The following is a 26,478-nucleotide window of genomic DNA, read 5'->3' on the forward strand; positions in this document are numbered from 1 at the left end:
GATGTAAGCCTCCTTGAATTATCTTACACAGTCTTGCAAACAAAATGTTTCTATGTCCCAGAGAAGTCTGTTAGACATCTCTGTTTATCCCTACTCTTTCTAAACACGTGTATACGATACACTTCTACATCCACAATAGTGTTTATGAAAGATACACGGTCCATACAAAATACACAGGAGAGAAAGTCAGCAATGGCCTTTGTGAGCAGGTGCCGAGAACATGCCACTTTCTCTAAGTTCTCTCTCTTGTTCTCTTCTATAAGTCTGATTGTATTTTTTGTCCTCGTTATACTAGATAAGGACTGAGTATCATACTCCATATGTGCAAATATTTTCCTAATAGCTGTTAAATACAAATTTAAGATTATTTTTTGTAAAGGATAGACTCACTCTGTCCTATTTACCGATGAAATGCAGACACTGTGTATGTGGCTGTCAACACCTCCACTGTATCATGGTCGGCCATTTCCTTTCAGAACTCTTAAGACGCAAAATAGACAGCAGTGGCCTCAGCTATGACACATACAACGAGCAGATACAAGAGAATTAGCAAGAGAAGAAGGCTCACGTCAAAGGAACACCAGAGGTAGCCGTGCAGGTGCTTGCCCAGATGAATCTTATGGGACTCGCCTAATTTCTCCAATGAAGCGTGACAAACTGTCCATCTGGGAGGCTCCTTAGAGACTCGGATCCAAGACATCCCTTTGAGGATTGTCACGAGGGACTCTGTGCTGTGTATGTTCCAAAAACCTGAGCATTAGAAGGAGAGAAGGCACCCAGCATACATCCATTGCTCCTGCATGAATTTTTGGAATTTTTTGAATTCTTACTAGTGTTGGAAACACCTGGGAACCACTGTGAACTCAAGTTTATGAACAGTAGCCAAGGGTTTGGCCTTGAAATCCTTTCAAGGAAAAGTCTGCCAAATTTTCGAAGAGAAGTGCTGCTAGTTCTCCCTCACACAGGAAGCACACATATCACATGACTTTTCTGCTAGGGATCGCCCTAGCAAAAGGGACTGTAGAAGTGGTAACTTGACAGAGTATCCAGACTAAGTTCCTAGCACCCACATAGGGCACCTCACAACCTTCTGCCTTCTGTATTCACCTATACACACGTGGCACATGTAAAGTCATGCAGGCACACACAGACACAGAAATAAAATAACCGTTACAAAGTTAAGTTTGTTTTTAGCCTGACACATTACGACATAAAATTTATACTTATTTGCTGAGCTCTACTGGCCCTTTGATACTTGTATACATTGTATAATGCTTGAATTGGGTTCAATATATTTCCTCAAAATATTATATTTTCCTTTTGGTAAAAGACATTCAGGGTGTTTTCCACAGCTCCTTTATATAAATGGCACATCATTATCTTTGGGCTCTCTTCTGTGTAATAGCGCGGTGGTTTTGGGGGGAGGTCATATTTTTTAATTTCCATTTTCCAAGGTAGAGCTGTTTGACCTTATTTCTTAAGTTTCTGATTGGACATAAGAAATGAAGGGTGGTCTCTGTTTCTATGAGTGGTCCTTTTATGTTGAAGGGCGTGCATTGGGCACCCTTTCTGGTATTTCCTTTTCTAGTCTCCAATGTTGACTGGAGTAAGGGCAGGCCACATTCTGCTGGGCTATATCGTTATTAACGTTCTAGCCCTTAATTGCCACTTTACGGATCCAATTCAGATCATGAATTCTGTCTGATATTTTGGTATTGTTTACAAAGGGAACTCGCATAGAAAGCCAGTCAGGCAGAGTGACCGTAAGTAAGTGAGCTTCTCGTCGGGGCCCCCTCATTGTGGCTCACAAGGGCCCCTTCATCGTGGCTCATAGCTTAACTCCCAGTAATTAGGTCTCTGAAAGGTCAAATGTGACACTCAAGCCAATGGGCCCATTCCCAGGAACCATCCTCCGCTCCAGTAGGGGGCAGCACCCTGCTTCACACCCACTTGTTTTTTCACAAAGGTAGGTTGTTTTTTTTTTTTTCCCATTTCATATTTTGCGAGTCTTCAAAGGCTACAAAAGCAAGCTGTACTTCGGTATGAAGCCACATGTGCACATGTCACATAGTTTCCTTCCAAGCCTGACTTTTATTGTTTTATTAGGATATCCTTAAGATGTCTTTTTAACACTTTGGTTTAGCATATAAACCTTTTAAATGATTTTTCTCTCTATGAATAGTTTTTTGATGGAAAATGCATTGTTTCTCCTTGAAGTAACACATTGTAAAATATGGAAATAAAGTTTAAAAAGAATAAAAAGTGTAAAAGATTGGGCAGAAATAATGAGATAAACAGAATGACAGGTTTGCCTTTATCTAAATGCTGACATACTCCACAGAAATGCCGTAGAAATCATATCGGGTTGATGCGATTATAAAGATTTTAGAATGTCTTTGTGTTTACTGTTTAAAAATACTGAAGTTGGGGGTGAGAAGTTGGCCCAGTTGCTAAGGACACCTATGATGCAAGCCTGAAGACCTGGTCATGGGGTCCTAAGTTCAAATCCCTGGAACCCGTGTAAAAAGCTGGGTATGGCCAAGCACACACCACTGTAACTAGCACCATGGGGAGCAAAGCTAAGGAGGATCGCTGTGGCTTGGCCGCTGCTGACCTTATTCATGTTCAGTGTGAAGGAACCTGTCTCAAGGGTATGGGGCGAGCAGTAGAATGAGGATCGGATCGGATCAGACAGGCAGCACACAGTCCTCTTCTGGTCTCTCCATAGGAGCATGTGTGCTACTATATACATGCAGGTACATCACACACACACACACACACACACACACACACACACACACACACACACACACAGAGACAGAGACAAAGAGAGAGACATCAGAGAGGACACAGAGAGAGGTAGAGAGACACAGGCAGGGATGAGAGAGAAAGAATTTTAGACTTTTAAAACTTTCCAATCGTTTTCTTGTTCACATGTATATGGGCGTATGTGTGTATGCATGAATATATGCCTGTTCACATGAACTTGTGTCCCAGGGTGAGTGCATGTGGAGACTCAGGTTGACATGAAGAGTCTTCCTTGACTATTCTGCTGTACTCACGGAGGCCATTTCTCTCCTAGTAACCAGAGCTTGCTGACACAGCTAGTGTAGGTAAGAAGCTTTCTGGGGGTTCCGTTTGTTTTGTTTCTCAGCAGGGGAAATTGAAGTTGGCCACTGCCCTCGCCTGAACGTTATATGGGTGCCAGGGATCTGAACTCAGGTCCTCAGAGAAAGCACTTCAGCCACTGAGCCACCTCCCCAGTTTCTGCTCTCTGTTTCTAATTTGAAACACACACTCCCTGCTAAGTACTAGCGGTTAAATTATATATGCAGAAGGGAAGAAATACTCCTCAGTGTTCAAGCATTAAATACACTCACCGGGGCTCAGTACTGCTGCCCCTCACACCCTTGCTCTTTGCCTCCTGCTGCTTCCTGATTAATAACACAGAAAAATTTAGAACTGCTTTGAAGAGAAGGACCTGACTTCTGGTACGGATACTATTTGGAAATTGCATTACTCCTATAATAGTCTTACATTTTCAACACTGCTAATTATCCAATTCACTAAATACAATGCCCTTCAGTGTGTTACAATGTTTCGAGATACACGGTGAATGAAACGCTTGGTGTAAGTAACCCTTATAGGCGATGACTAAGCACATGCCAGCCTTTCAGCGCTGTATTTGAACTTACTCTTTGGTCCAACATTTCAGCTAATCATGGAATGTCACTAATAAAAGTAAACCAAACTGACATTATATAGCATGGCATTTTATTTTGTCTTTGGCCAGATTAAAGAGCTGTTGATCTGTTTACAAAGTTTTAATACTGGCAGGTTATTTTTGGCGTTCACGCGAAGCACATTTTAAAGGGTTTTAAATGTATCTCAGCATACCGTAGCTTAGAGATTTATGGATATTTCTAAGCCTGAATATCGTACAAATATAGGTGGTTTTAGGCAGTAAGGTGGTGTAATATGTCACAATTTATATGCCCTAAGTCAGAGGGAAATAAGAACTGGTTAATTTATTACTTAAAGTGCTTACGAAGAATCATTTGTAGATGACTTTGCATGAATCACCGTTCCCCCTCTTTATCTAGAACAAGGGTCCAGGATGTTTCCGTGTAGCCGGCAGAGGACTGCAGCCATTGTCTCGTAAGAATGCAGATAGTCTAACTCAGGGCTTTAAAGATTTAATTAAAAAAAAAACAATTATAGTTCCCTACTAACTCATATTCCTATTAAATAAATGACTTTTTTTAATAGTTAAGGGCCACTTATTTTAATTTGCTTAAAATTTTTAATTACTTTGAAATGACCACAGTGAATATTTACATATTCTCTAAATTAACAATCATTATTATAAGAAATACCCTCTTAAATGTAGTCATTGCAAAACAAAGAAACAAACAAAAATCCCCAAACAAAACAAAACAAAACAGAAAAACCCAAAAGGGATAAGTAGATAAATTAGGAAAACATTGACGTGAGAAGTTATGATTTACTCTGTTTGAAACACTGCATTATGATATTATGTTTAATGGACAATATCTTTCTTTCTCCATTCACTCTATGCTGTATGGCGAGTGATTTAAAAAAAAAAGCCTTGTCAGCTGCTAGGTGGAGTCACTGTCTGCATTTGTGTGTCAAGTTTGTAGTAATGTGCTTTTGTTTAGAATTTAAAGAAGAGAGTGTGTGCGCTTGTGCATGTGTGTGTGTGCATGGGTGTTTGCACGCAATATCTGATCATGATTCCTGCAAAAGGGGCTGCCAGTACATATGCCCCAAGTCAGAAGGTTAAGTGACTGTGAGGAGGTTTGCATGTAGGCTCCTGAAGCACAGAGGTCAGCGGAGCTTGGGGGGACTGAGCACTGTGTAGTGGGAGGGGGTGGCTTTGAGGGAGCGAAGGCTTTGAGCAGAGATAATCCTCCCTGCAAGAAGAGCTGTCTTGAAGCTGCTTCGCCTTCTAGCCTCTTTCCCACTTACCGGTTTGCACAGAGTTTAGAGTTAATTATTTTTACAAATCATTTCCCGGTTGCCCTCTTCATTCCGATTCAGTTGCTAAGTGACTGGAAGATAAAGTGACCTCCGAATATATTCTTCTCATTATATTGCTAGATTTTCCACATCATTTAAGGGATGGGTTTGTTCATGTAAGTTCATCACCTCCGTAGGATACAAGTTGACATTTCACCTAATTAATAGTTCCTGTCGGCCCAGTTATTCTAAGGATGCATAATTAAAGCAATAATATAGTTGTTCAGTGGAATGAAGATTTAATTTTTGCCTTTTGAATTAAATGCCTAAAGTTTTATTTCTTTTTCTTGCTTAAAGCTTACTTGTTATGCCACTTTGTGTTACAATGAATATTTAAAAAATCCATTCTTGGGCAAGTAAGAGATTATTTAATGAAAAATTTGAGCCTTCAGATCTTTAAGATAAATCTCTCTACACACAATATGTTAATTTAATGAGAATACCTTGTAGGCATTAATTTTGGCTTTTAAACTTTGAGTTCTACCCATGGAGTCACGACTGCAGTGTCTAACACAGAAGGGGTACTCATAAATATTCATAGGGTGCACATTCCTTCCTGATTTAATGTGGTGGAATCAGAATAGCTTTTAAAAGCATGGAGTTAATACTATAAATGACTATATACATTATATATATAAATTTGAATGTATGTAATTTGAGTAAAGATCAAAATGACTTTGAGGTCCTCCATACTTTGCGGTCTTTGGTCTTCGTGGCTGATAGTCAGATGTAAGGCTCCAATCAGTCACTTAACTATGGGGTTGCCTCTATAAAGGAGATGGGTAGCTCACTGTTGGCAGAACACTGTGCCTCGGTGTTTACAAATATAACCCTTTAGAGAGGAATCAGGGGCAAAAGAAACATTTTATCTCTTGTAACTATTCAGAGAAATGGCGTGTGCTCGGCTCACGGACCTGCATAGTACAAGCCTAGGGGTGAGCACCGCTGTACAGATGTGCACAGTTTGAGGGTACGTGAAGATGCTTTCTTTGAATTTAACGGTAGCAGTGCAGTGAGTACATAGGCTTTATCTTAGTCTTGAGAAACTGAGAGATGAGCTGGTTCACGTTTCCTTTGTTTTGTTTTTTTAACGACATAAAGAAGAGTCACCTGAGAAGAGGAAAACCCAGTTGTGAATTTGCCCCACAGACTGTCCTGTAGACATGTCTACGGGCATTTCTGTGATTAATGATGGGCGTGGAGGGGCCAAGCTAACTGTGGCAGGTGGTGTGGAGTGTACAGAAACACAGGCTAAGAAGCCGTGAGGAGCAAGCCAGCCAGCAGGCTTCCTCATGGCAGCTGCTGCTTCGTTGGCTGCCTTTGGGTTCCCATTTGAGTTTCTGCCCTGGCTTCCCTCAGTGATGGACTGTAGATTGTGTTGTGTAAGCTGAACAAACCATTTTGGGTCAGGGTTTCATTGATTTTGGTCAGTGATTCATCACAGCAATGGACGGCAAACTAGGACAGAGCACATAAGGACAGATGCATTAACAAACGGCGAATAGGACACGGCTTGGCACCCTCAGGAGGGCCACTGGGATCTATGACTGCATGATGATGGAGTCGGTATTACCTGATGAGCCAATCCAAGAGAAACCTTGTTAGCTTTAAAAATCATGTGGATAATATAAATGAAATAATAGAAATTAGAGTTAGCCTCTTACACTTCTCACACCAAATATTACCTAAACAATTGATTTGTTCCAGGAAATTTACATAATTATGTTACTGGTTGAAGTTTAGATTTGTTGTGTCTGTTAGTCTGAAGTACAAAGAAGTTTGCTCATAGTGAATTCTATTTTTTATGTATATCAAAATTTGAGACGAAACGCCTCAATTTTGCTTTTTAATATGATTTTTTAATTTATGAATCATAATTGTGTATGTTTATGAGGTGCAGAATGATGCTTTTTGTGTATTCTTTTAGGACAGGGTCTCACTTGCAGCTCTTGCTGGCTTTGAACTCACAGTCTTTTTGTGTGGTAATGTAAGTGTGTATCAGCATGCCTGCCTTAGCGTGGGATGTTTTCATATGTATTCATCATGTGGAATGGCTTAATAAAGCTAAATTACCTAATTACCTAATTTGCATATAAGTTTGATGCTGAAATAGTTGAAATCTACTTTTTTTTTTTTTTAAAAAATAAAAAGTCGTATGTTTTCATTGACTATACTCAACCTGGCACACAATAGCTCTTAAGAGCTAAGAAGGGTTACTGGATCATATACTATGGTGGATTTTTACAGAACCTACAAATCATTGGCCAAAAATACTCACTGGAAAAAAGACTGTATTTTCAACTAATCATGTTGGGACAATGCGTTATCTATATGTACATGAATGAAACAAGTCCCAGGCTCTCGATTCACACAAAAATCAACTCCAATTGGATCAGGAACCTCTTAAGATCTGAAATGCTTAAACTCCTTGAGGAAACATTAGAGACATTGGCATAGATGAAGGCTTTCTGAATTGACTGCTGCTCAGGAAATAAAGTCAACGGTCTACAGATAGAAACACTTACTTGTACCACAAGTCATCAGGAGATCTGAGACTAAAATCTCGTTAGGGATTGAAACAGCATTTTCTTAATAACTAGGGCTGACATGATCGTATGAGTTGATCAGCCGTAGCCCTTCTTTTGACAAGTAGTTATTTGTGGCATTTGCTCATTTGTACATTTTATTTTTTTCTTTCTTTTAAGTTGTTCAGATTCCAAGTAAATATTAGATAATGATCTCTTTCAGTATGTGTGACTCGGTAAATATTTTCTTTAATTCTGTAGGCTGTTTCTTCTTTGTTGATTTTCTTGTTTTCTGTGAAGCTCTTTTCAGTTTAATGTCATCCTAGAGTTTATTTTTGCCTGTTGTTTATGTCCCTAAATTTTTACCCAGAACAAAATTATAAAACTTTTACCCACATGTTCATATTTTCCTTTTAAAGTCTTTAATGCTTATTAAGGTCTATTTTTGTATTATTGCATGGTATTGGAGAGGCGTCCAAACGTTTTCTTTTGTATGTGACTATTCAGTTCTCCCAACATCACTTGATGATATTATCCAATACGAACTCTTGGTACCTTTGTTAAAAATCAATTAACTGAGAGAAATGCCAAGTTATTTATAAAGGAAAGTCTGTCGAATAGCAGCAGAGTTCTCGGCAGAAACCCTAAAGGCTAAGGGAACTTTGAATAATGTATTTTAAGTTAAAAAAAACAGTAACTGTCAACCAAGATTCCTTTAATCTGCAGCTAAGCTTGCCTTTGGAATCAGGGGAGAGACGGGGGCTTCCTAAGATGGCCATAAACAGGAAAGATGTATGAACCCTGAAACAGCAAAGTACAAGATATTTAGGGGTCCCCAGGCCCAGAAGGATATGTACAGAATCACGAAAATTTGGGAAATGAGAAATCTAACTAGAAAGAAAGGATTATGACAGAATTAGGAACGTATCAGATAACAACTCCGAGAAAATCGGCAATCTTAACAATGGAAGAGAAAAGGAAAAAGGTGTGGAGATTTCAAAAATAGCAGCAACAAAAGCCCAACAACAGACCAGGAATTACTATGTACTTTTAATACTATAAATGTAAGTGGTATTAAATGTCCCATTAAAAGAAAAAGACTGTCTGATTGCATTTGAAACAAACAATGACAACAAACGCTTCATCTGTTCTCTCTCTCTCTCTCTCTCTCTCTCTCTCTCTCTCTCTCTCTCTCTCTCTGTGTGTGTGTGTGTGTGTGTGTGTGTGTGTGTGTGTGATTGTGAAACTCATGTCACTGGCAAAGGCCTGAGCAGATCAGAAGTAAAGATGACATTCCAAGCAAATGAAATGTTAAGGCAGACAGGAGTAGCCATCCTTATGTCTGCAAAGCAAATTTCAAACAAAATCAATTGGAAGAGGTAGTGTTGCTGTATGTGCATCCAAATTTCAAACACTAATGGGAATATGGGGACAGATAATTTCAAATACATTAGTGGGTGTGGTGATTTGAATAGGAATGGCTGGCATAGGCTCATGTATTTGAATGCTGAGTCATCAGGGAGAGGCAGTGTTTGAAAGGATTAGAAGGCTTAGGAGGCGTGGCTTTGTTGGAGGAAGTGTGTCCTTGGGGGTGGGCTTTGAGCTCTCAAAAGCCCACACTAGGTCCAGGGCTTCTCTCTCTGCCTAAGGATCAGAATGTAGATCTCAGCTGCTTCTCCAGTGCCAACCTGTATTCTGCCATGCTCCCTGCCTTGATTGTGATGTACGAAGCCTCCGAAACTATAAGCAAGCCCCAATTAAATGCTTTCTGTTATAATAGTTGCTTGGTTGTGATGTCTCTTCACAGCGATAGGACACTGACTAGCAAAGTGGGTAATTCCTAAACTCTGTTCTTTAGTTCAGAACCACAGGAATTTTTACTTTTAATGAATCAACGTATTGGATTATTTTCTAGATGTTTTCAATTTACAGTGTTCTTTCAAGTTACCTGTTGGAGAAACTGTTTTTATACTATTTAAGAAAACATAGTTTTGGTTAAAGATTTCCTCTCCTAAGTATTTGTTCATAGGAAGGATGGAACTATAATTTTCTCATTTTGTACCGTCTTTGTGTGAAAAGCAATCTCAAAAAAGTCAATAGGAGAATTTCTTATCTTTCTGTACATTTATAATCGTTTGCATAAAAAGAAAGGGCTACTCTGAGTTCCATGTGATTAAATATTTCATGCTTGATTTATCTTGATTGGCGGAAGCACGTGCCGACATCTTACCACATGGCAAGATTTTAATTTCCATTTGGACTGTTATAATTTTCTTAAAACCTGCTTTATATTTTAAAGCAGTTCTGTCAGATGCATATATATTTCCTAGTGAAGTTCCCTTTACTGGCATTACCATTGTTAGTACCTGCTTTTCCTTATGTGATATTTTATCAGTGATAATAGAGGACCCAAACTCTGATTCAATTGTGTCAGCTGTATGTTCTCCACATCTCAAAATGCCTCTCACCTTTGTTACAATATAGTTGTGATAGCCTAGAGCCTGCTTTCCTCCTATCTGATAGTGGCTGACTTTATATTTTACTTATATATAAAATACATTTTATATTTTACTTCAGCTTTTACTGTCATAGTTTGTGCTACTTTCTCTTTTAATATATATGTATATATATAATTTAGTTTTTATTTTTATGTTGATTGATGTTTTGTCTGCATGTGAGTGTCAAAAGCTCTGGAACAAGAGTTAAAGATGGGAGACGGGTATGAGCTGGGAGTTGAACCCAGGTCCTCTGGAAGACTAGTCAGTGCTCCTAACCACTGAGGCATCGCTCCAGCCCCCGTGCTAATTGATTGCACCCTAGTAGCTCCTGTCTTCCAGAGCTAGGAACAGAGGACAGAGAAAATGGTCGGCCGGGGCTGTATTTCCAGTTCACTCATCACCCACACAACACTTGGTGACTGTCCCAAGTCATCCTGATGCTTTCTGCTTAGGGAAAGTAGAATTGAGAGGCGATTTCAGGGCAGTTTCCTTGGTAGATCTGAAGGAAGGAAAGCACAGACCAATCAGAGGCACCAAGGTTTTTAAACATGAGTGTTTAGAGACTGAAAGCCCTCTTTTCAGGCCTGCTTTGTCTCCATTATGTCCTCAAGAACGTCCGCCATATTTGCATGCTGCATGTACCTGGGCCCACTCTACTGTTGGCCTCTGCAGGACTGCAGATGTTTGCTGGGTTAAGTACTTGTGCCAATCTCTTTCTTAAACGATAGCCCAAAGTTTAAATACTTTTTTTTCCAAGTGCTTTCAAATCATACTGTAGTTCAAATTCAAAATTCAGTCTCTCTCTCTCTCTCTCTCTCTCTCTCTCTCTCTCTCTCTCCCATGCACGCACACACACACTTTCAGAGTCTATGGACATTATTTTAAGAAGTGCTGTGTTATGGCCTGGATCTAGACTTCCCCACACATATGTAGCAGATGTGCAGCTTGGCCTTCATGTGGGTCCTGAACAACTGGAGCAGGGGCTGTCCCCAAATCTGTTGTCTGTGTGTTCTTCTCTCTGGGCTGCCTTCTCTGGTCTCAGTGGGAGAGGATGCACCAAGCCCTACAAAGACTTGATGTACCAGGGTGGGGGATACCCTGCTGCTCAGAGGAGAAGGGGGCCTGGGGAAAGGATTGTAGGAGGGGGTGACTGGGAGAGGGGCAATGAGGGGGATGGAAAGTGAATAAGTGAAAAACATAATAAAGAATAAATAAAACCGAAATGCTGTGTAAGATATAAAACCTCGAAATATGTCAGCTACTAGAAAGTGCTTTCGATGCTTACATACTTACGGGTAGAGCTGCGTTCCATTTTCCTGGCCTTTGCCTTGGGTGAATGGCGGTATTTTCAGATCCCCTTGGCTTCGAGTGTTTTAAGTGAGCAGTTGGAAAGCTTTGTCCACGAAGGGCAGGATAGTACCTGTCTTAGGCTTTGCTTGAACACGGTTCTTACAATCACTCGGCTCCGTCATTTAGTGTGGGAACATTTGCAGGCCACATGAAGTCTGAGAGAAGGCTACGTCCAACAGAACTGTATTTACAAACGCACGGAGCAAACCGAGCTGGGCTGGTGGAGCCTCGTTGGTTGACTTGTGTTCAAAATAATAGTTTCTCTTCATAAGAAGGTAAAAATACCTCGCGTTGAGCATACACAGAGTTCTTAGCAGAAAACTCAACTTAATCTCATTTTCCGTATCTTCCCAAATGATAGTTACTTGTTATTTTCTACGTAGTCTTTTGCAGATAAAGAAAGAATCCCTTTGACTGTGGGTGGAGAACGTTTTGGGGCTCTGTTGTTGTTTTTGTAGTTCCCAGGTATCTTACGTAGTTATGATCCACGTGTATGCATTTGCAGCCTCTTAGGTGGGTTGTTTCATAAACCTAATGTGCAATGGGTTCACTTGTAGATAAGGTGTTTGCTATACAGAAGTCCGACAGAACTGTTGGAATTTAAACATTTTTTGGAGCAAATGGTCTGCCTTGTCCCTCTCTACAGTACAGTGCAGACACAAACCTTGCAACTTGAAACTTGAGAACAATTAGGATTTCTTTTCAGTTTTCCATTTATGGCTTAGATAGTTTGGATAGGAAATTCACAGGTAAATAAGATATCTGTGAATTACGAAAACAACAACAGAATCCCAAATACGTTGTCCGCCCATACTCGAAAGGGCTCTTTCATTATATGCAAAAGACCGAAAAGAATTTCGGCGGGAAGTGAAGCTACTAGAGCATCAACCGTGCTGTTATTTACGGAAGACGCCGCTCACCAGTTCCACTTAACAAACCAGCACGCGTCTCGCGCCTGCAGTTTGGCCAATAGAGACTATTCCCATCTCACAATGGTGCCAGAAGCTCTCTATCCTGGTGTCAAGAAATATGGTTTCCAAACAAGTCTTTTCAGTTCACTGATATTATCATACGGAGCGTTCCTCTCTTGGAACAATAAAACCCCGCAGTGACTTATTCAGCCTTGGTGTGGCATTTGGAGGCACTGTAATACAAACCCGGGAAGGTCAGCGAGCTTGTTTTTCATAGCCAGAGCAGTCAGTCATTAAAGATTTAAACATGTTATTTCTTTCAGTTGGTGTAGTGAGGGCGGTTATTTTCCACGTGCCCACTGCAGCAGTACAGAACTAACCGGCAGTGCTGGGGAACATTTCTGAGGTCACTCCCAGCGAGGCTCTTCAGACTGCTCTGAATCCCTTTACCTGACCTTATTGAAAATGGACAGTCCTCGATGTGCAGAGATAATGAAGATACTCAGACTCGGGCCAGAGAAGGAAGGAGGTTTTGTTTGTTTTCCATTTAGATCCCTTTTTATTCGATAAACCTTTACTTGACATCCGACACATAGGAAGGACTGTGTTAGGTACCAGAGTCATGATAAATACAGCTACCTTGAAGGAGGTCCTCATCTGCTTGGGGCAGCGATGTGAACAGAATTGAGAGTGTCGTGTAATCTAGTGTCTGAGAAGTGACAGGGCGCTGTGAGAAGACACATGCACAAATGACTGGGGAGAACCCTCCAATGTGATACACGCAACCACAATGGAATAAAATATTTTAATTCGCAGAGATGAGCGTTTTGGGGGAAAAAAAGCAATAAAATGAAACCAACATTTATAGTAGCGTCTAAAATATGCATGCTTAAGGAGAAAAAGTATTAAAGCTATAAAATGCTGTCCTTAAAATATTTAAATCAGTATAAAGTTCTTTCTTCGTGATTTCGTAATTTCTTTAAAATACAATTCCAAGCGTAACAAAGGCCAGGCACGGCGGTGTTGATAACAAACGTAAGTGTCTTCACTGACTAGAGCAGGAATGAAAGTCATTGCTGTAAGGTTCAGAAGTGCAGGGTGCTAACATTGCTTGGTGCTGAATTACCATAAGTTGAAAATGCAGAGTAGAATGGCTAGGACAAGCGACTGAGATGTTCACCTGTTGAACTGAAGTGTGTGACAAAGTTTTCATGGGAAGAACACACACACACACACACACACACACACACACACACACACACACACACACACACACACGACCCAGTGACAAACCTAAGTAAGGATTGCATTGAAATTCAATTTAATGAACCAAGGAGTTTTATTGCTTCCTTGTGGGAGTGTGAATGACTGAAACAGCTGTACAGGGAAAAGCCTTAGAGAAGATTCTCGGACCTGCACAGTTAGCTGTCTGACAGAGAGCTTCAGGCTTGCAGCTCCCTTGGGTTGCCACCTACGTTGCGGTGACTTTTCAGTCTCACAAGCCCCCTTCCACCCCGGGAGGGAATGTTTCAATTAGGAGCGGACCCACCCGCCTGAAATCCTCCAGGCCAAGAGCAGCAGGCTAGGAGCTGCGGGAGGACAAGGGAAAACAGCCTTCATTCTCTGTGGGAGCGACGTCCAAACCAGCGCCCCAGATGCCAGATCTAATAAGGGAAGGCGCCAATCTGTAGGACGCATGGTCACCTACAAAAAGTAGCCTGATTTTTAGCGATGAGCATTTGGGAAATGAACCAGTTGGTTTTGCATAAACTATCAATGCTCAGGAGAAAAAAACTTTAAACATATTGGGCCATATATAATATGTCTGAGAGGAGTTGCAGAGCAGGAATAAGTCCACACATAGTTATTGGTAAAATTCCTCCCAAGTTGCTGAGCCGCGCAAAGTTCCTCCATTGCCTAAACGAAACCAGGTCTGTTTTAGTCAGTGTTTGAAGAGATTGGAATATGCCGACAGCGGCTGCTTTCATGGTCCACCTCATCGCCGCATCGAACGCTACTAAACCGTACAATTTACCTCTTCGCTGTTCTGTCTGCGAATGTTTTCCCACGTTTTCGTTATTCGGTCTGCTGTCGCGGAGACATTGGGCGAGCTCTCTGGTGTATGTGTAACCTGAGGGAAAGCACGAGGACGTCTCTTCAGTGGGTGTAGATGTGCTGGGTTGTAGGACGTGCGCGGCTTTAGGAAACAATCCTGTTTGTCTTAAGTTCGTTTCCAGTCGCACAGCTCTCAAAGTGCGTGGGCGGGCCCCGTCCTCTGCAGGCTCACCTTGTAAATCGCAAAAAAATCTCACTCTTCTCTGCTGCTTATTATTTGGTATGAATTTGCTGTGGTTTCATTTTTATTACACATCATGCGTTTATGGGCATTTTTTTTTTTGATAAAGGGTTTGTAATTTGTTTAGCTCATTTTTCTACTGGAGTCTCTTGAGTTTTTCTTCATTTTTTAAAAAAAGTACCCTGTATAGGTTCTGGACACATTTTTCCATTGATCACCATCAATGTTTTAAATATTCTCCCAGATTTGTGGTCAACTTAAAAAAAAAAACCCATTAATCTTTTCATAAGCAGACTTAATACATTTATACAGTTTAGTAATAATTTCCATTATATTTTGGCATATCTACATGCTATTTATGCCTCTGGTTTTTTTATTATATTTCTTTTGTAATATTTATAATTTGTAATATTTAAAATTTGACCCTTTCTGAGGATTTTTAACCTTATTTGGATTTTTTTCTATATAACACGAGTTAAGAATTAAAAGCTCGTTAAGAATCTGAGATATTACCGTGTTTGCAAGTTTCCAAGGTAGCCCTGCCATCGTTTCCTGGGTAACGGCAGGTAGCACAAGGTTCTTGGACCCGATACAGGTTCCTCGCTACTCACAGCAATGTGCTCATCCAGCATCCACAGTGTCAACATCCAGGGCAGCTTCTTGGCCTCAGTTTCCCCCGAGTGATGCAAAGCAGATTGGAAAGCATCACACGTACGTTAGGCTGGCATCTCAGAGGGATATCGATCTTAGGAGCCGTTAGGTCCTTTATACGGGAAAGGATGCATGGCTAACCCGTATCCGAGGCAATCGCTAGCTTTCACTCTCCTAGAGACTGATCGGATCTCCTATCTGATCTGAGAGGGAGATGCCCTGAAGTATGTCTGCTGCCTTCCTTGAGACTGGAGCAAAAGTAACTAAGGCTTCTGTCTGCAAAGCATATACACACATGCAAGCGTCCCACGCACAAATGCAGAATAAGGAATAACTGTCTTCTTTCAATAAATAGGGCCTGACTTTCCTTCTGTGGGACTGACTGCTTATCTCATTCATGACTCAACACACACGCTTTCTCATTTCCCCAGATGTCCACAATGTAGACCTTCACATAAACTGGCCTCCATGTTTGTCTCTGTCTCCCTCTGGGCTCTTAATTCTATTCAACAATATGCAATTTCTACAATAATCCTGTATTTCCAGCAGGATGCCTCTCACCGAGCCGCAAGGGTACCCAGGCTGTTCTTTATTAGCAGATCTTTTTATCCCTTTATTCTTCCATATATGGAAGATGAATGCACCTCAAAGTCCGATGCTTAACACAATTCTAGCAACTCAGACCCCGCTTCCGGATTATTTGACTGCCTTATCAAGTCGCTTTAAAATTTCCTCGAGAGAGGCTTTTGCGGTTTTCGCCAGTGTCACCTCCCGTCCAGGTAGATGGCAGCTTGCTTCCCGTCCTCTGCCTATTCCCTTTAAAACTTGATATTCTAGGCATCGGCGGGTGAGGGCCAAGCAGCAGCTTTTGCTCCGGGTGTCTCTGTACCCACACCACAGTGTTCTCAGCTTCTCAGAACCTTCCTTGTCCCCTTTGAGCCGCTTAACTATGTGTCTTAAAATCTTTTATGCTTCCCATCTAACTTTTTTTTAGGAGTTTTGACTTCAGAGTGGTTTTTGGGATACCTCATCAATCATGTGCCAGAAACGGAAGTTGTACCTCCGTGCTCCGTTTTAAATCCTTTGATCTCACAGAACGTTGCCTTGCACGCAACGCCGTTCAGAAATTGTGTTTAATTAAATGGGAGAAACTGTCAGCTTCTTCTGAGGCTGTCTCATTCCCCAAGGAATTCATGTCTTCACTTGCCTTAAGGGTCGCCTCCTCATGCAACCTTGCAGAATTGTTAAATATTGCAAACTCACAGAAAACAGTATAGTTAAAAAGCTTAATTCCCACTAAGACCAAACAGTTATTAATAGAGTGCCCACTTTTCTGTGTTCTGTAGTTAGATGTACTTAAAATACTGGGTGCTATTATTTTTGTATATTTTAAATCTTTATTTTTTATTTTTTATTTTAAATCTTTAATAAGGGAACTTCAAACTTGCTTCCCCTCCCACTGAAAATTTTATCTGTATTTATGCACTAAATTCGAATCTAATGGTTTCACATATTTCATAGAATTTTATTAGATATTTTAGATAACTAATTGGCATTCTGTCAGTTTCCATCACTGAGGTAACATGACTGAGAATAAGAATTTAAAGGAGATATGTTTTCTGGCTCACAACTTCAGAGATGTTAGCCCATGAGTCATGGTATGGGAGAACATCATGGCAGGGAGCATGTGGTGAGTAGGGAGGCAGAGGAAATGAGCCAGCGAGGAACAGGGAATAAGATACAGCCCCGAAGGGTACACCCACAGCGATATCTCTCCCCTCCCCAGGCCCCGTCTCCTTGAGTTTCCACACCCCTCAGCCATCCATTCAGTTGTGAATCCATCAGAGGGCTTATTAATTTATTAGTTTGGTACCATGATGTCCCAGTTACCTGAGCTGGAGATCAAACCTCCAGCACATGAGTCTACAGTGAACACATAGTTCTGAACCATAATACACATCAAAGTCCACAGTAAGCTTCCATACACATCCCCTTGAGCAAATGTTTGAGCTTTTTTTTTTTTTTAACTAGATGCCTAGTACTGAATGAAAGTGTTGTTTAAATTTTGTGTTTAGCCTTAACATTTTAGAAATATCAAATTCACTGTATCTAATCTATATTGTTGGGGGCCAGCCCCAGCACTTTTTTCTTTCTTCTGGTTCTCTCTCGAGGTAAGCAGAGGGGGAAGAACTTCTGTAGGGACAAGGCTTGGTCTCGAGAGATATTTAGGATTGCTGCTCGATCATGAAATGTTTACGTGTGTTAAGTCTTAAGTCACTTCGCTGCTGCTTTAGCTGACCTGCCCATATGAGTTCTGTCAGAGGCTAGAAGCTGCAATCCCTGAGTTTAGCTCCTCATTATGAAACAGCAGGGGCTTAAGTTAAGCACCCTTTGTTCTATCTCTGCAGAAACTGCTTGACTCTAACTTCCAGCCTGGTAGTCAAAGTTGCAGGAAGAGAAAAGGACACTTTGAAAAGTGATTTTTATCCTCTATTTCTAACTTCTTTGGTTCTCCGAAAAGTTTCTACAAAAATTCTCCTCCAAAAAGTTCTCTCTGTTCTCTTCTCCTAATCTTGCTCTCTCCCCCTGCTCTGATGGAACAATGCCAATGCCCTTACTCCCAATGCCTTCACTCCCAGTGCCTTTACTTCTAAGTTCTCTCTAAAAGTCTTCTAAGAAAGTTCTTCTCTCTAAAAGGTTCTTCCTAAGTTGTTTCCTCTCTTCATCTTCAGTGCTCATATGACTTTCAGAAAACATGATCACGTGGTAAAAAGTTCACCACACGTTTACACATAAATTCAAGCCATGAACTGAATAAGACGTTTACAACGGAGTGTGTTTATAAGCATGTTCCTCGAGAGGAGTATCTATCTGGCTAAACGTCCATTATCTGATACCAGCTGTACAGGTTCGTGGAGAGTTAAAGACCATAACTAAGTTATCATTGAAGTTCTGCATAGATAAACCCAGTCAGTATTTTAACTTCTGTCCCTGTACCTATAGTAAATCATTAGTTCCCTTCTTATGATTTTTGCTTAATGATTTTACAACCTCTTGGAATGTTCTCTGAGTTGTAGGTACCCCATTTGCTGTCTCAGAAGCAATTAACTCTTGACACTTGAAGATTGGCGGAGTTCTCATTGCAGTTTTGACATTAGAAAGGACTTAATAGCACTCCTATTGTAAAAGATCTTAATAACTACTAATATAATTTTAGGAATTCTTATAGAGTCATCAATAATAATCAAAAAGTCATCTATTTGTCTATGTAGCATCACCAAAAGACAGTCTATCCTCATTGTTCTGCAGGAATCTGTTTAAAAGAGTAGGCTAATACCTAGTGATTGTTACATATATTTAATAATAACAGGAACAGAAGGAATCTTTTCCCAGGTGTAATATCTTCGGCCTTGTCTAAAGAAGCATATCTGTCATTAACTAACTGTACAGACCGTGAGGAACCATCTCATGAAGATTACCTGCTAGTTTTTAGCTTCTCCTTGATGGTTCCTGGCACCATATGAGTATGATGCTATCAATCATTGTCGCTGATAAAATATTTTACCACATTGTATTATATGATATTTATAATTTGTAAAAAGTGCCCATTTACAGATACAGATGAAAATTATGATGCATCTGTGTGTGCTGTTCATGATCTCAGTGTATAACGCATGTGATTATAAACTTAAACTATTAGATAATTAAAAGTTAGTGCCCTGGAAACTCATCACCCAATTTTGTTCCCCGTAGGTATTTATGAGCCTCCATTTCTTATACTACTGCAGTGAACCAACCTTGGATGTGAAAATTGCCTTTTGTCAGGTGTGTGTTCCTTACAGGTAAAACAAGGTACAGTACCCTCCCTTGTATTTCACTTTCGCCATTCCGTATTCATATGTGCCACACCAAGTTTTTATTCATCCCCAAAGGTTTTTTTTGGAAAGCACAGTGAACACTTAGGTTTTAATCCCCGTTTCTAGTTTATTGAGGAAAGCTTAGAAATGAAGAAACCTTTCTGAACGAGTTTATAAATAAATCAATCTATAAAGTGATTTCTAGTTGGATTTCAGTTGTACTTCAGCAGTTTACTATTTCTGTCCAAATCCTTGGGATGTGGCATTGAACCTTAAGGCACCAGGAACTCGAATGGCTCTCCTTTTTCTTAAGGGCTGAGGGGTCCCAAATGCAGCACCTTCAATGGCTACCTGTTGTTACCTACATGTGTCATTCATTTTAGTGCTACATAGGCTAGAAAATAAAATAAAATAAAACCACAACAACTAAATGTCAGTGTCCAACAAGGGAAGGATGGGAAGGTAGCCACAATGGTTGATGTTGTGCGAAGCCAGTAACTCTATGCCCTTGCACTCATTCAAGCACTGTAACTAAAATGGCAGTTATTTAGGGCCTCTTGACACAGGGGTGGTGTGTACAGAACAGTGTTAGCCTCAGACAGCTGTCAGGGTCTCAATGCAGTCCTTGCCTTTACTCTTCAGCATTGCTGGAGATCTGGTAATTGTAGGAATTGTAAGCTAACCATATTCCCAGGGAGTGCAGAGAGCTGTGCTTCCCTCTCTCTGTGTGTACTTACTGCTTCTTCCCACGGAGCTAAGCTGTGGACTGGGTGGTATGTACCCACCGAAAGCAGGTGTAGGAGGCAACTATGTTTCCTCTGTTATTTCAGACAAATCTCTTCACAGCAAAGGGAACAGTGTTTTGGCTTCACTTAGTTTCTATGGCCCGCACTCTCCCTGGACATGAGTGGGTGGGATCTCTTCTCTAACAAGAGTTCTGGATGCAGCCAGCATAGTCTGAAATGCCAAGGTACCATTTAGTAGACGCTTGCTTGCAACTGAGTGAATTCCTCAACCTTTCTGTGCCTCAGTTTCCCAATTTGTAACTGGGAAAACAATAGCATCCCCCTCCGAGATTGTTCCGGGAATTGAATGAACCTGTAGTTGCAAAGTTTTTGAAACACTGCTGGGATGAGCTAACTCTGTGAGAGAGTCACAAGCCACCGAATTTCTACTTACGCTTCAGGTGTTCCTTCCCCGCAGGTTCTGAACGTGTGCATGACCTTGAGAACTCACACAGTTCCACCTCTCCAAGCCAGATTCATGCATGCTACTGCCTGGTTCTACATCTCAAATTAGATGACTAGAAAACATGCAAAACCATACTGATTCAAGGCTGATCCCTGGTTAGTGTGGTGGTGTACACTATGGAGGCTGAGGCTGGGGAACCATGAGTTCAAGGTTAATCTGAGCTACGTAAGGAACTTTGCTCAGAGACAATAAAACACCAAATCTTGCTTACCTCATTCCTCTCTCAATTGTCTTTGCTCCAATTCAGGAAATGCTGACTGCATCTTTCCAATCAGAACAAAACCAGGGCGTCATTTTATGGGCCTTCCCTCATGTCCAGCGTGTCAGCAGACTCTGCCGAATGTAACCCAATCTGTGCCTGTATTATCACCATCTCTTACCATTGTTCTTCTAGCACTCTGCTCCAACCCACCCCTGCTTTTGTTGGAATTACTGTAAGAGCAGCTGTCCTTGCCAGCCCTAAATGATGTAACCTCAGATCACCAGTAAGAGTGGCCTCTGAGTTATATGTGTTACTAGAAACAAGACAAATCTTCCCCCAGCATCTTTCAAAGTCCTTGAATCTCATAGGAGATGCTCCAGTTCCCCATTTTACAGTCATAAATTTAACACTCTGAAGACTGCTCCCCCAAGATTCCCTACTACCTGACTAGTTTCCTTGCTGCTGGAGACCAGTCCTGGTGATGGCCAGGTCCTGCAGAAGGATAAGGAGTTGGTTGTCAAAGGAGAAGTGAATTGGGCACAGTGGTCAGAAGGAATCTTGCACTTAAATGATGGCAGTCAGGGTGCGTCTTTGTTTATACAGAACTCAGTAGGCAGGGATAGATTCATGTTGTTCCAAAACATAGATCAGATCATTTTTGTCTCTCTAGATGTATTTCATTCCTCTGGGTCATAAATTAATCATCATTGATAATCTTTGACAGAACAGAGTTATCTTTTACAATAACTTCCCTCATCAACCAATTTTTTTTTAAAGAATCTAGAGGCATATTTTGCCAAAGCATGACAGCCTCTTCTCAGGTTGGGAGCTCTTGCAGTTTCAAGGGCACTAGACAGAAAAAACATCTCCAAGCCACCCTGGGCAGATTGTCATGTCCCGAGCAGTGTATTATGAACTTTTAATGGTCAGACTGTCAATCATTATTAGGCCCAAGTAAAACCTTCAGTCCAAAGCTTCTGTGGTTATTATTCAATTTCTGCCATAATACAATGTGTATATCTTTGTAGAATTTACTTATTTGTCTAATCTTGGTATTCTTTTGTTCCTTGGGCATACAACACCACAGCAACCCTGCACAAGCTAACTTTTCTAAGAAGGGGAGGTCTTAATACTTATTTTTTTTTATCATTTGTCCACATCATTTTTGTCTATCAATATAAGGCTCTGTGTAGAGAAGACATTACTCTGGCCTATCTAGCTTTCTTGCTGTTATCTTTTCCTCAAGGGGAATACCGTGTGCAGCCCCCAATCTTACATGCATGCAATCACATGAGTATATAGGAGGAAGAGGCTTTTAGTCTGATATCCGCCAACTCTTCTAGCCTGCTGAATCTTGTTGACCTTTTAAAGTTTACTTTGTTGATTATCTTGTTCCTGAGAAAGTACAGGGACAGATGTTCTAAGAGTATCTTGGAGCCAGAGCCTCATAAGGAAATCTCTGGTGTCTTTATTTGAGTCACAACCTTTAGAGCATAAGGAAGACCTTCAAATAAGATCAGAGAAAGATATCTCTTTAAAAGCAGGAAGGGTAGCATGCTCAAGATTTTCCTGGGGAAGCTTAGGAACAGTACTCCTGGAGAAGACATAAATGACTCATAAGAAATTCCTCATCAATCTAATATCCCCAAGTTGCATTAAATATTAAAATTAAATATTAAAAACATCTCAAGCCTGCACTACATGGAGATCAAGACCAAAAGTGGAAGACCACATGACGGTGATCTCATCACTCAGCTCGGCTTGGCTGGATCTTGGTCAAGCATCTGTGCTGGCTTTATGACTTTGACTATTCCCATTAAACATGGCTGTGCCACCCTGGCTCTCTTTCCCACACACCGACCTTATTTGACTCGCTACGTGTGTGGCTGGTGTGACAGACCACTTCTCTTTTCCCACCAGAAAAGGCTTTCGCACGCACTTGGCCAGAAACAGTGTTTTAGACTCTTGCTAGAGCCAGTTCACACCAGTTCTCAGAGACAACTGTTCATATCTCTTCTACCTCATGGGCCCAGGGATGTCAGTTCGATAGCCCAAGATGTCTTGACAGGAGTTTTACACAAGAATGACCTGATACGATGAAGTCTCCTACCTTCTTCTCCCCATTGGTCCCAACACTTCTGAGCATACTCTGGGATTTGCCTCTCGCTCATTCCCAATAGTATTTGACATGGAGTCCACAAAATAAGTGCTCTGTGAAAGAACAAATGAGCAGTGTTTCAGTTGTCTGATCGGTTGCAGCTCTGATCCATCTTGGGTAGAAAATGAGCATCTAGCGATAACACTGGCCAACAGAGCTATTTTCTTAGTGGTAGTACACGCTCTAGTTACTATCAACTTCTCTCTTAGTTAGGGTGTTGCTGCTGTGAACAGATACCATGACCAATGTAAGTCTTATAAAGGTCAACATGTAATTGGGGCTGGCTCACAGGTCCAGAGGTTCTGTCCATTATCATCAAGGCAGGAGCATGGCAGCCTCCAGGCAGGCATGGTGCAGGAGGAGCTGAGAGTTCTACATCTTCATCTGAAGGAAGCCAAGAACAGACTGAGTATCTTCAGGCAACTAGGAGGAGAGTGTCCAATCCTACCCCCACAGTGACACACTTCCTCCAACAAGGCCACACCTTCTAATAGTGCCACTCCCTGGGCCAAGCATGTTCAAACCAGGATATTCCACTCCCTGACCCCCATAAGCTTGTTCAAACTCATGAGTCTATGGAGGCCATATCTAAACATAGTATAATAGAAAGGTAATTTAGTCCAACCTTCCAAGTCCCCATAGTCTGCAGCAGTATCAACAACGTTAAAAGTTCAAAGTCTCTTCTGAGATTCATTGTCACAGGCGTTAACTCTTAGAAAACAAAACCAGTAAGCAACGCTAGCCGGATATGCTGTAACTCAAAAATTGTCAGTTAAACTCTCTTGGAATTTCAGCCATTTAAGAAATTCAAAATGGCCCCTTGCGGGTTGGGCTTATTTTCCAGCAAACAGCTGTATTCGGATATGGGTGCAGAAATTTGTTCTAGTGACTGTCCTCTTGGACAATGAATGAGGCATGAACTATCTTACGGACTCTGGGTTATCTTACTTAGACTATGGCTTACAGGAACACAGCGAGCATTGTTCGCATCACATTCAGAAAGCGGGAGACCGACCGCCTGTGTACTCACGGTGTAGACATGGTACTGGGTAATACTACTACACATTCCTCTTTTGTTCCTGTAGCCCGGTGTCTGCTTTGTCTAGTAATGTGAAGGGAACGATGTATCTATTCTCAGAGGCGGGGTTATCGAGGTGTGGGTACCTTCAAACCATCTCTTAGGAACTTCTTTCCTAGGGCATCTCGCAGGCCTTCTCTATTCTGGAGTGTTTGTTGTGGCCACCAGCCAGGTGTGGTGGCATCTTAACTTCCACTCCTATCTGCTACTCGAAGATCTGCGGTAACCTGAACTAGCAATCAAAGGAGCCCACCATCTAGGCCTTGTGACCCCAGTCTGTAGATTATCATCACTCCATATTTTCAGTCTTTTAAATGTCTGTAAGAAAACCACAGAAACAGGGCTGGAGAGATGGCTCAGAGGTTAAGAGCACTGACTGCTCTTCCAGGAGTCCTGAGTTCAAATCCCAGCACCCACACGCTTACAACCATCTGTGATGAGATCGGGTGCCCTCTTCTGGTGTGTCTGGAGATGGCTACAGTGTACTTGCATAAAATAAATAAATAAATCTTTAAAAAGAAAACCAACCAAACAAAAGAAAACCACAGTAACAGGGCTGGAGAGATGGCTCAGTGATTAAGAGCACTGACTGCTCTTCCAGAGGTCCTGAGTTCAAATCCCAGCAACCACATGGCAGCTCACGACTATCTGGAATGATAATCTGAGGCCCTCTTGTGGTGTGCCTGAAGACAGTGACAGTGTACTTATATAAATAAAATAAAACAAACAAAAAACCTTCCAAAAATCCCAAACGAAGAATCCACAGGAACCATAGAAAATAAAAATTTCCAGATACTAAACATTAACAAAAATATGTACATATTGTTTTAACTCAATTTTTATGGAATCATATTGAGTAATATGAAATTTGCTGGCTCTCTAACAGAATTAATAAATATTAACATATATTATATACATTACTTATTACAAATAATAAAGTAGTATCTCATTGCCTCATCTCGTTGTTTAAGGCGTTGCCACTAGGGGAGCTGTTGTTACATTTGGTGAAAAGTTTTCCTTTGGCTTAGGGGGCATGAAACAGATAACGTCTGTTTTCACAATGCGAATGGTAAACTAGAACTGGGCAATGCAAGGTGCTCGGTCTCCTGACCCTCCTGAAAACAGGACATCTGCCAGTGCCAGTCTTGGCTGAGCAGAGGCTAAGCTCTAGAGTTTCACTTTGTGTGCTTTGGGAGCTCTGCTGTACAGCGGATGGATCAGGACTCAACCACAAACTGACTTACAGCGATCAGGAGCTGAATCTCCCCCTTCCCACCTGCTGCTATGACCCTTCTCACTCCCTGAGGACTATCCTTGTCCCACGTGGGGCTCCTGCAGTGAAGACAAGACCAGGGCATCTCAACCTTGATTCTCAAGCTCAATTTATTTTAACCCAGTGAACTGGCTGGTTCTGTGTGTCAACTTGACACAAGCTGGAGTTATCACAGAGAAAGGAGCCTCCCTTGAGGAAATGCCTTCATGAGACCCAGCTGTAAGGCATTTTCTCAATTAGTGATCAAGAGGGGGAGGACCCAGCCCATTGTGGGTGGTGCCATTCTTGAGCTTGTGGTCCTGGGTTCTATAAAAGACCAAACTGAGCAAGCCAGGGGAAGCAAGCCAGTAAGTAACATCCCCCCATGGCCTCTGCATCAGCTCTTGCTTCCTGACCTGCTTGAGTTCCAGTCCTGACTTCCTTTGGAGATGAACAGCAATGTGGAAGTGTAAGCTGAATCAACCCTTTCCTCCCCAACTTGCTTCTTGGTCATGATGTTTGTGCAGGAGTAGAAACCCTGACTAAGACATCCAGAAAATGTTCAATACATAGTTTTGAGCCCTTAAAGGTGGAAAGAAAGGCGGCAGAGAAACACTGTCTCCTGAGTAGATATTTGATTTCTTTTCTTCCAAAGGTAACTTCTCAGCATCCCCCATCCCTTGGAAGAGTATGCTCCTAGACTTGGTCATGTTTGGGCTATTTTAATAATCACAGTCATTAGTAATCTAACATTTATCCAACAGTTATTGTGTACTCATATCTAAATGACTCATGAATAGTTTTGAAGGGTTTCCTGACTTGGAGAGAGCCTGAGTTAATAGTTGGTTGGGCCTGTGGGGATGGCTCAGGCAGGGAAGCTGTCAGTCACAAGCCTGAGGGCCTGAGTTTCATCCTTGGAACTCACAGAAGCCAGGCATTGGGGCCTGTGTTTAGAATCCCCAGCAAGATGAGAGGAGAAAGCTGGGCCCCGGGAACCACTAAGCAGCAGTCCAGCAGACTTAGGGAAGACCCAGGCCAGCGAGTGACTCAGGGTCAAAGCCCTGAAGAACAGTGCCCTGAGGTGTTCTCTGACCTCCACATGTGTGCACTGATCAGGCACAGTGTACCCCATATACATAGCCACCTGCACACAAATTCGTCAATCATAAGTCATGTGTTTAGGTGGCCTTAGAGATTAAGCACTGGCCTGGTTTGTCTTCCTTCGGCTGTGTCACCGAAACACTTCTGCCTCGTCAAGGAGATAGTCATGAACTTGCCGATTGCTGACTGCCAATAATCACTTCCTTTATTCGATATATCCTATAGATATTTTAACTAGCCATATTTACACATTCTGCCTTGCATACATTCAGTATCATTTTATAGTCCATAAATATAAGCAACTGTAA

The 26,478-nt window shown here is 41.4% G+C and overlaps 1 protein-coding gene across 7 annotated transcripts in view; it reads left to right on the plus strand.

Moving 5' to 3' along the window:
* Mapk10 (mitogen activated protein kinase 10) overlaps window positions 1-26,478 on the plus strand; it is a 291,857-nt gene that overhangs the window by 124,110 nt on the left and 141,269 nt on the right. For 5 of the 7 annotated variants that reach the window (XM_063272867.1, XM_017599084.3, NM_001270556.1 and 2 more), the window contains exon 3: window positions 19,025-19,096. The exons of 1 other annotated variant lie outside the window; for it this stretch is intronic. In XM_063272867.1, the coding sequence (XP_063128937.1) occupies window positions 19,031-19,096 (66 nt within the window). In that variant the 5' untranslated portion in view covers window positions 19,025-19,030. Of the gene's footprint in view, window positions 1-19,024; window positions 19,124-26,478 lie in introns of all 7 variants that reach the window. One more of the 7 variants, NM_012806.2, reaches the window with a different exon arrangement.

Source organism: Rattus norvegicus, chromosome 14 (genome assembly GCF_036323735.1).
Source record: "Rattus norvegicus strain BN/NHsdMcwi chromosome 14, GRCr8, whole genome shotgun sequence".
Taxonomy (NCBI): Eukaryota; Metazoa; Chordata; class Mammalia; order Rodentia; family Muridae; genus Rattus; species Rattus norvegicus.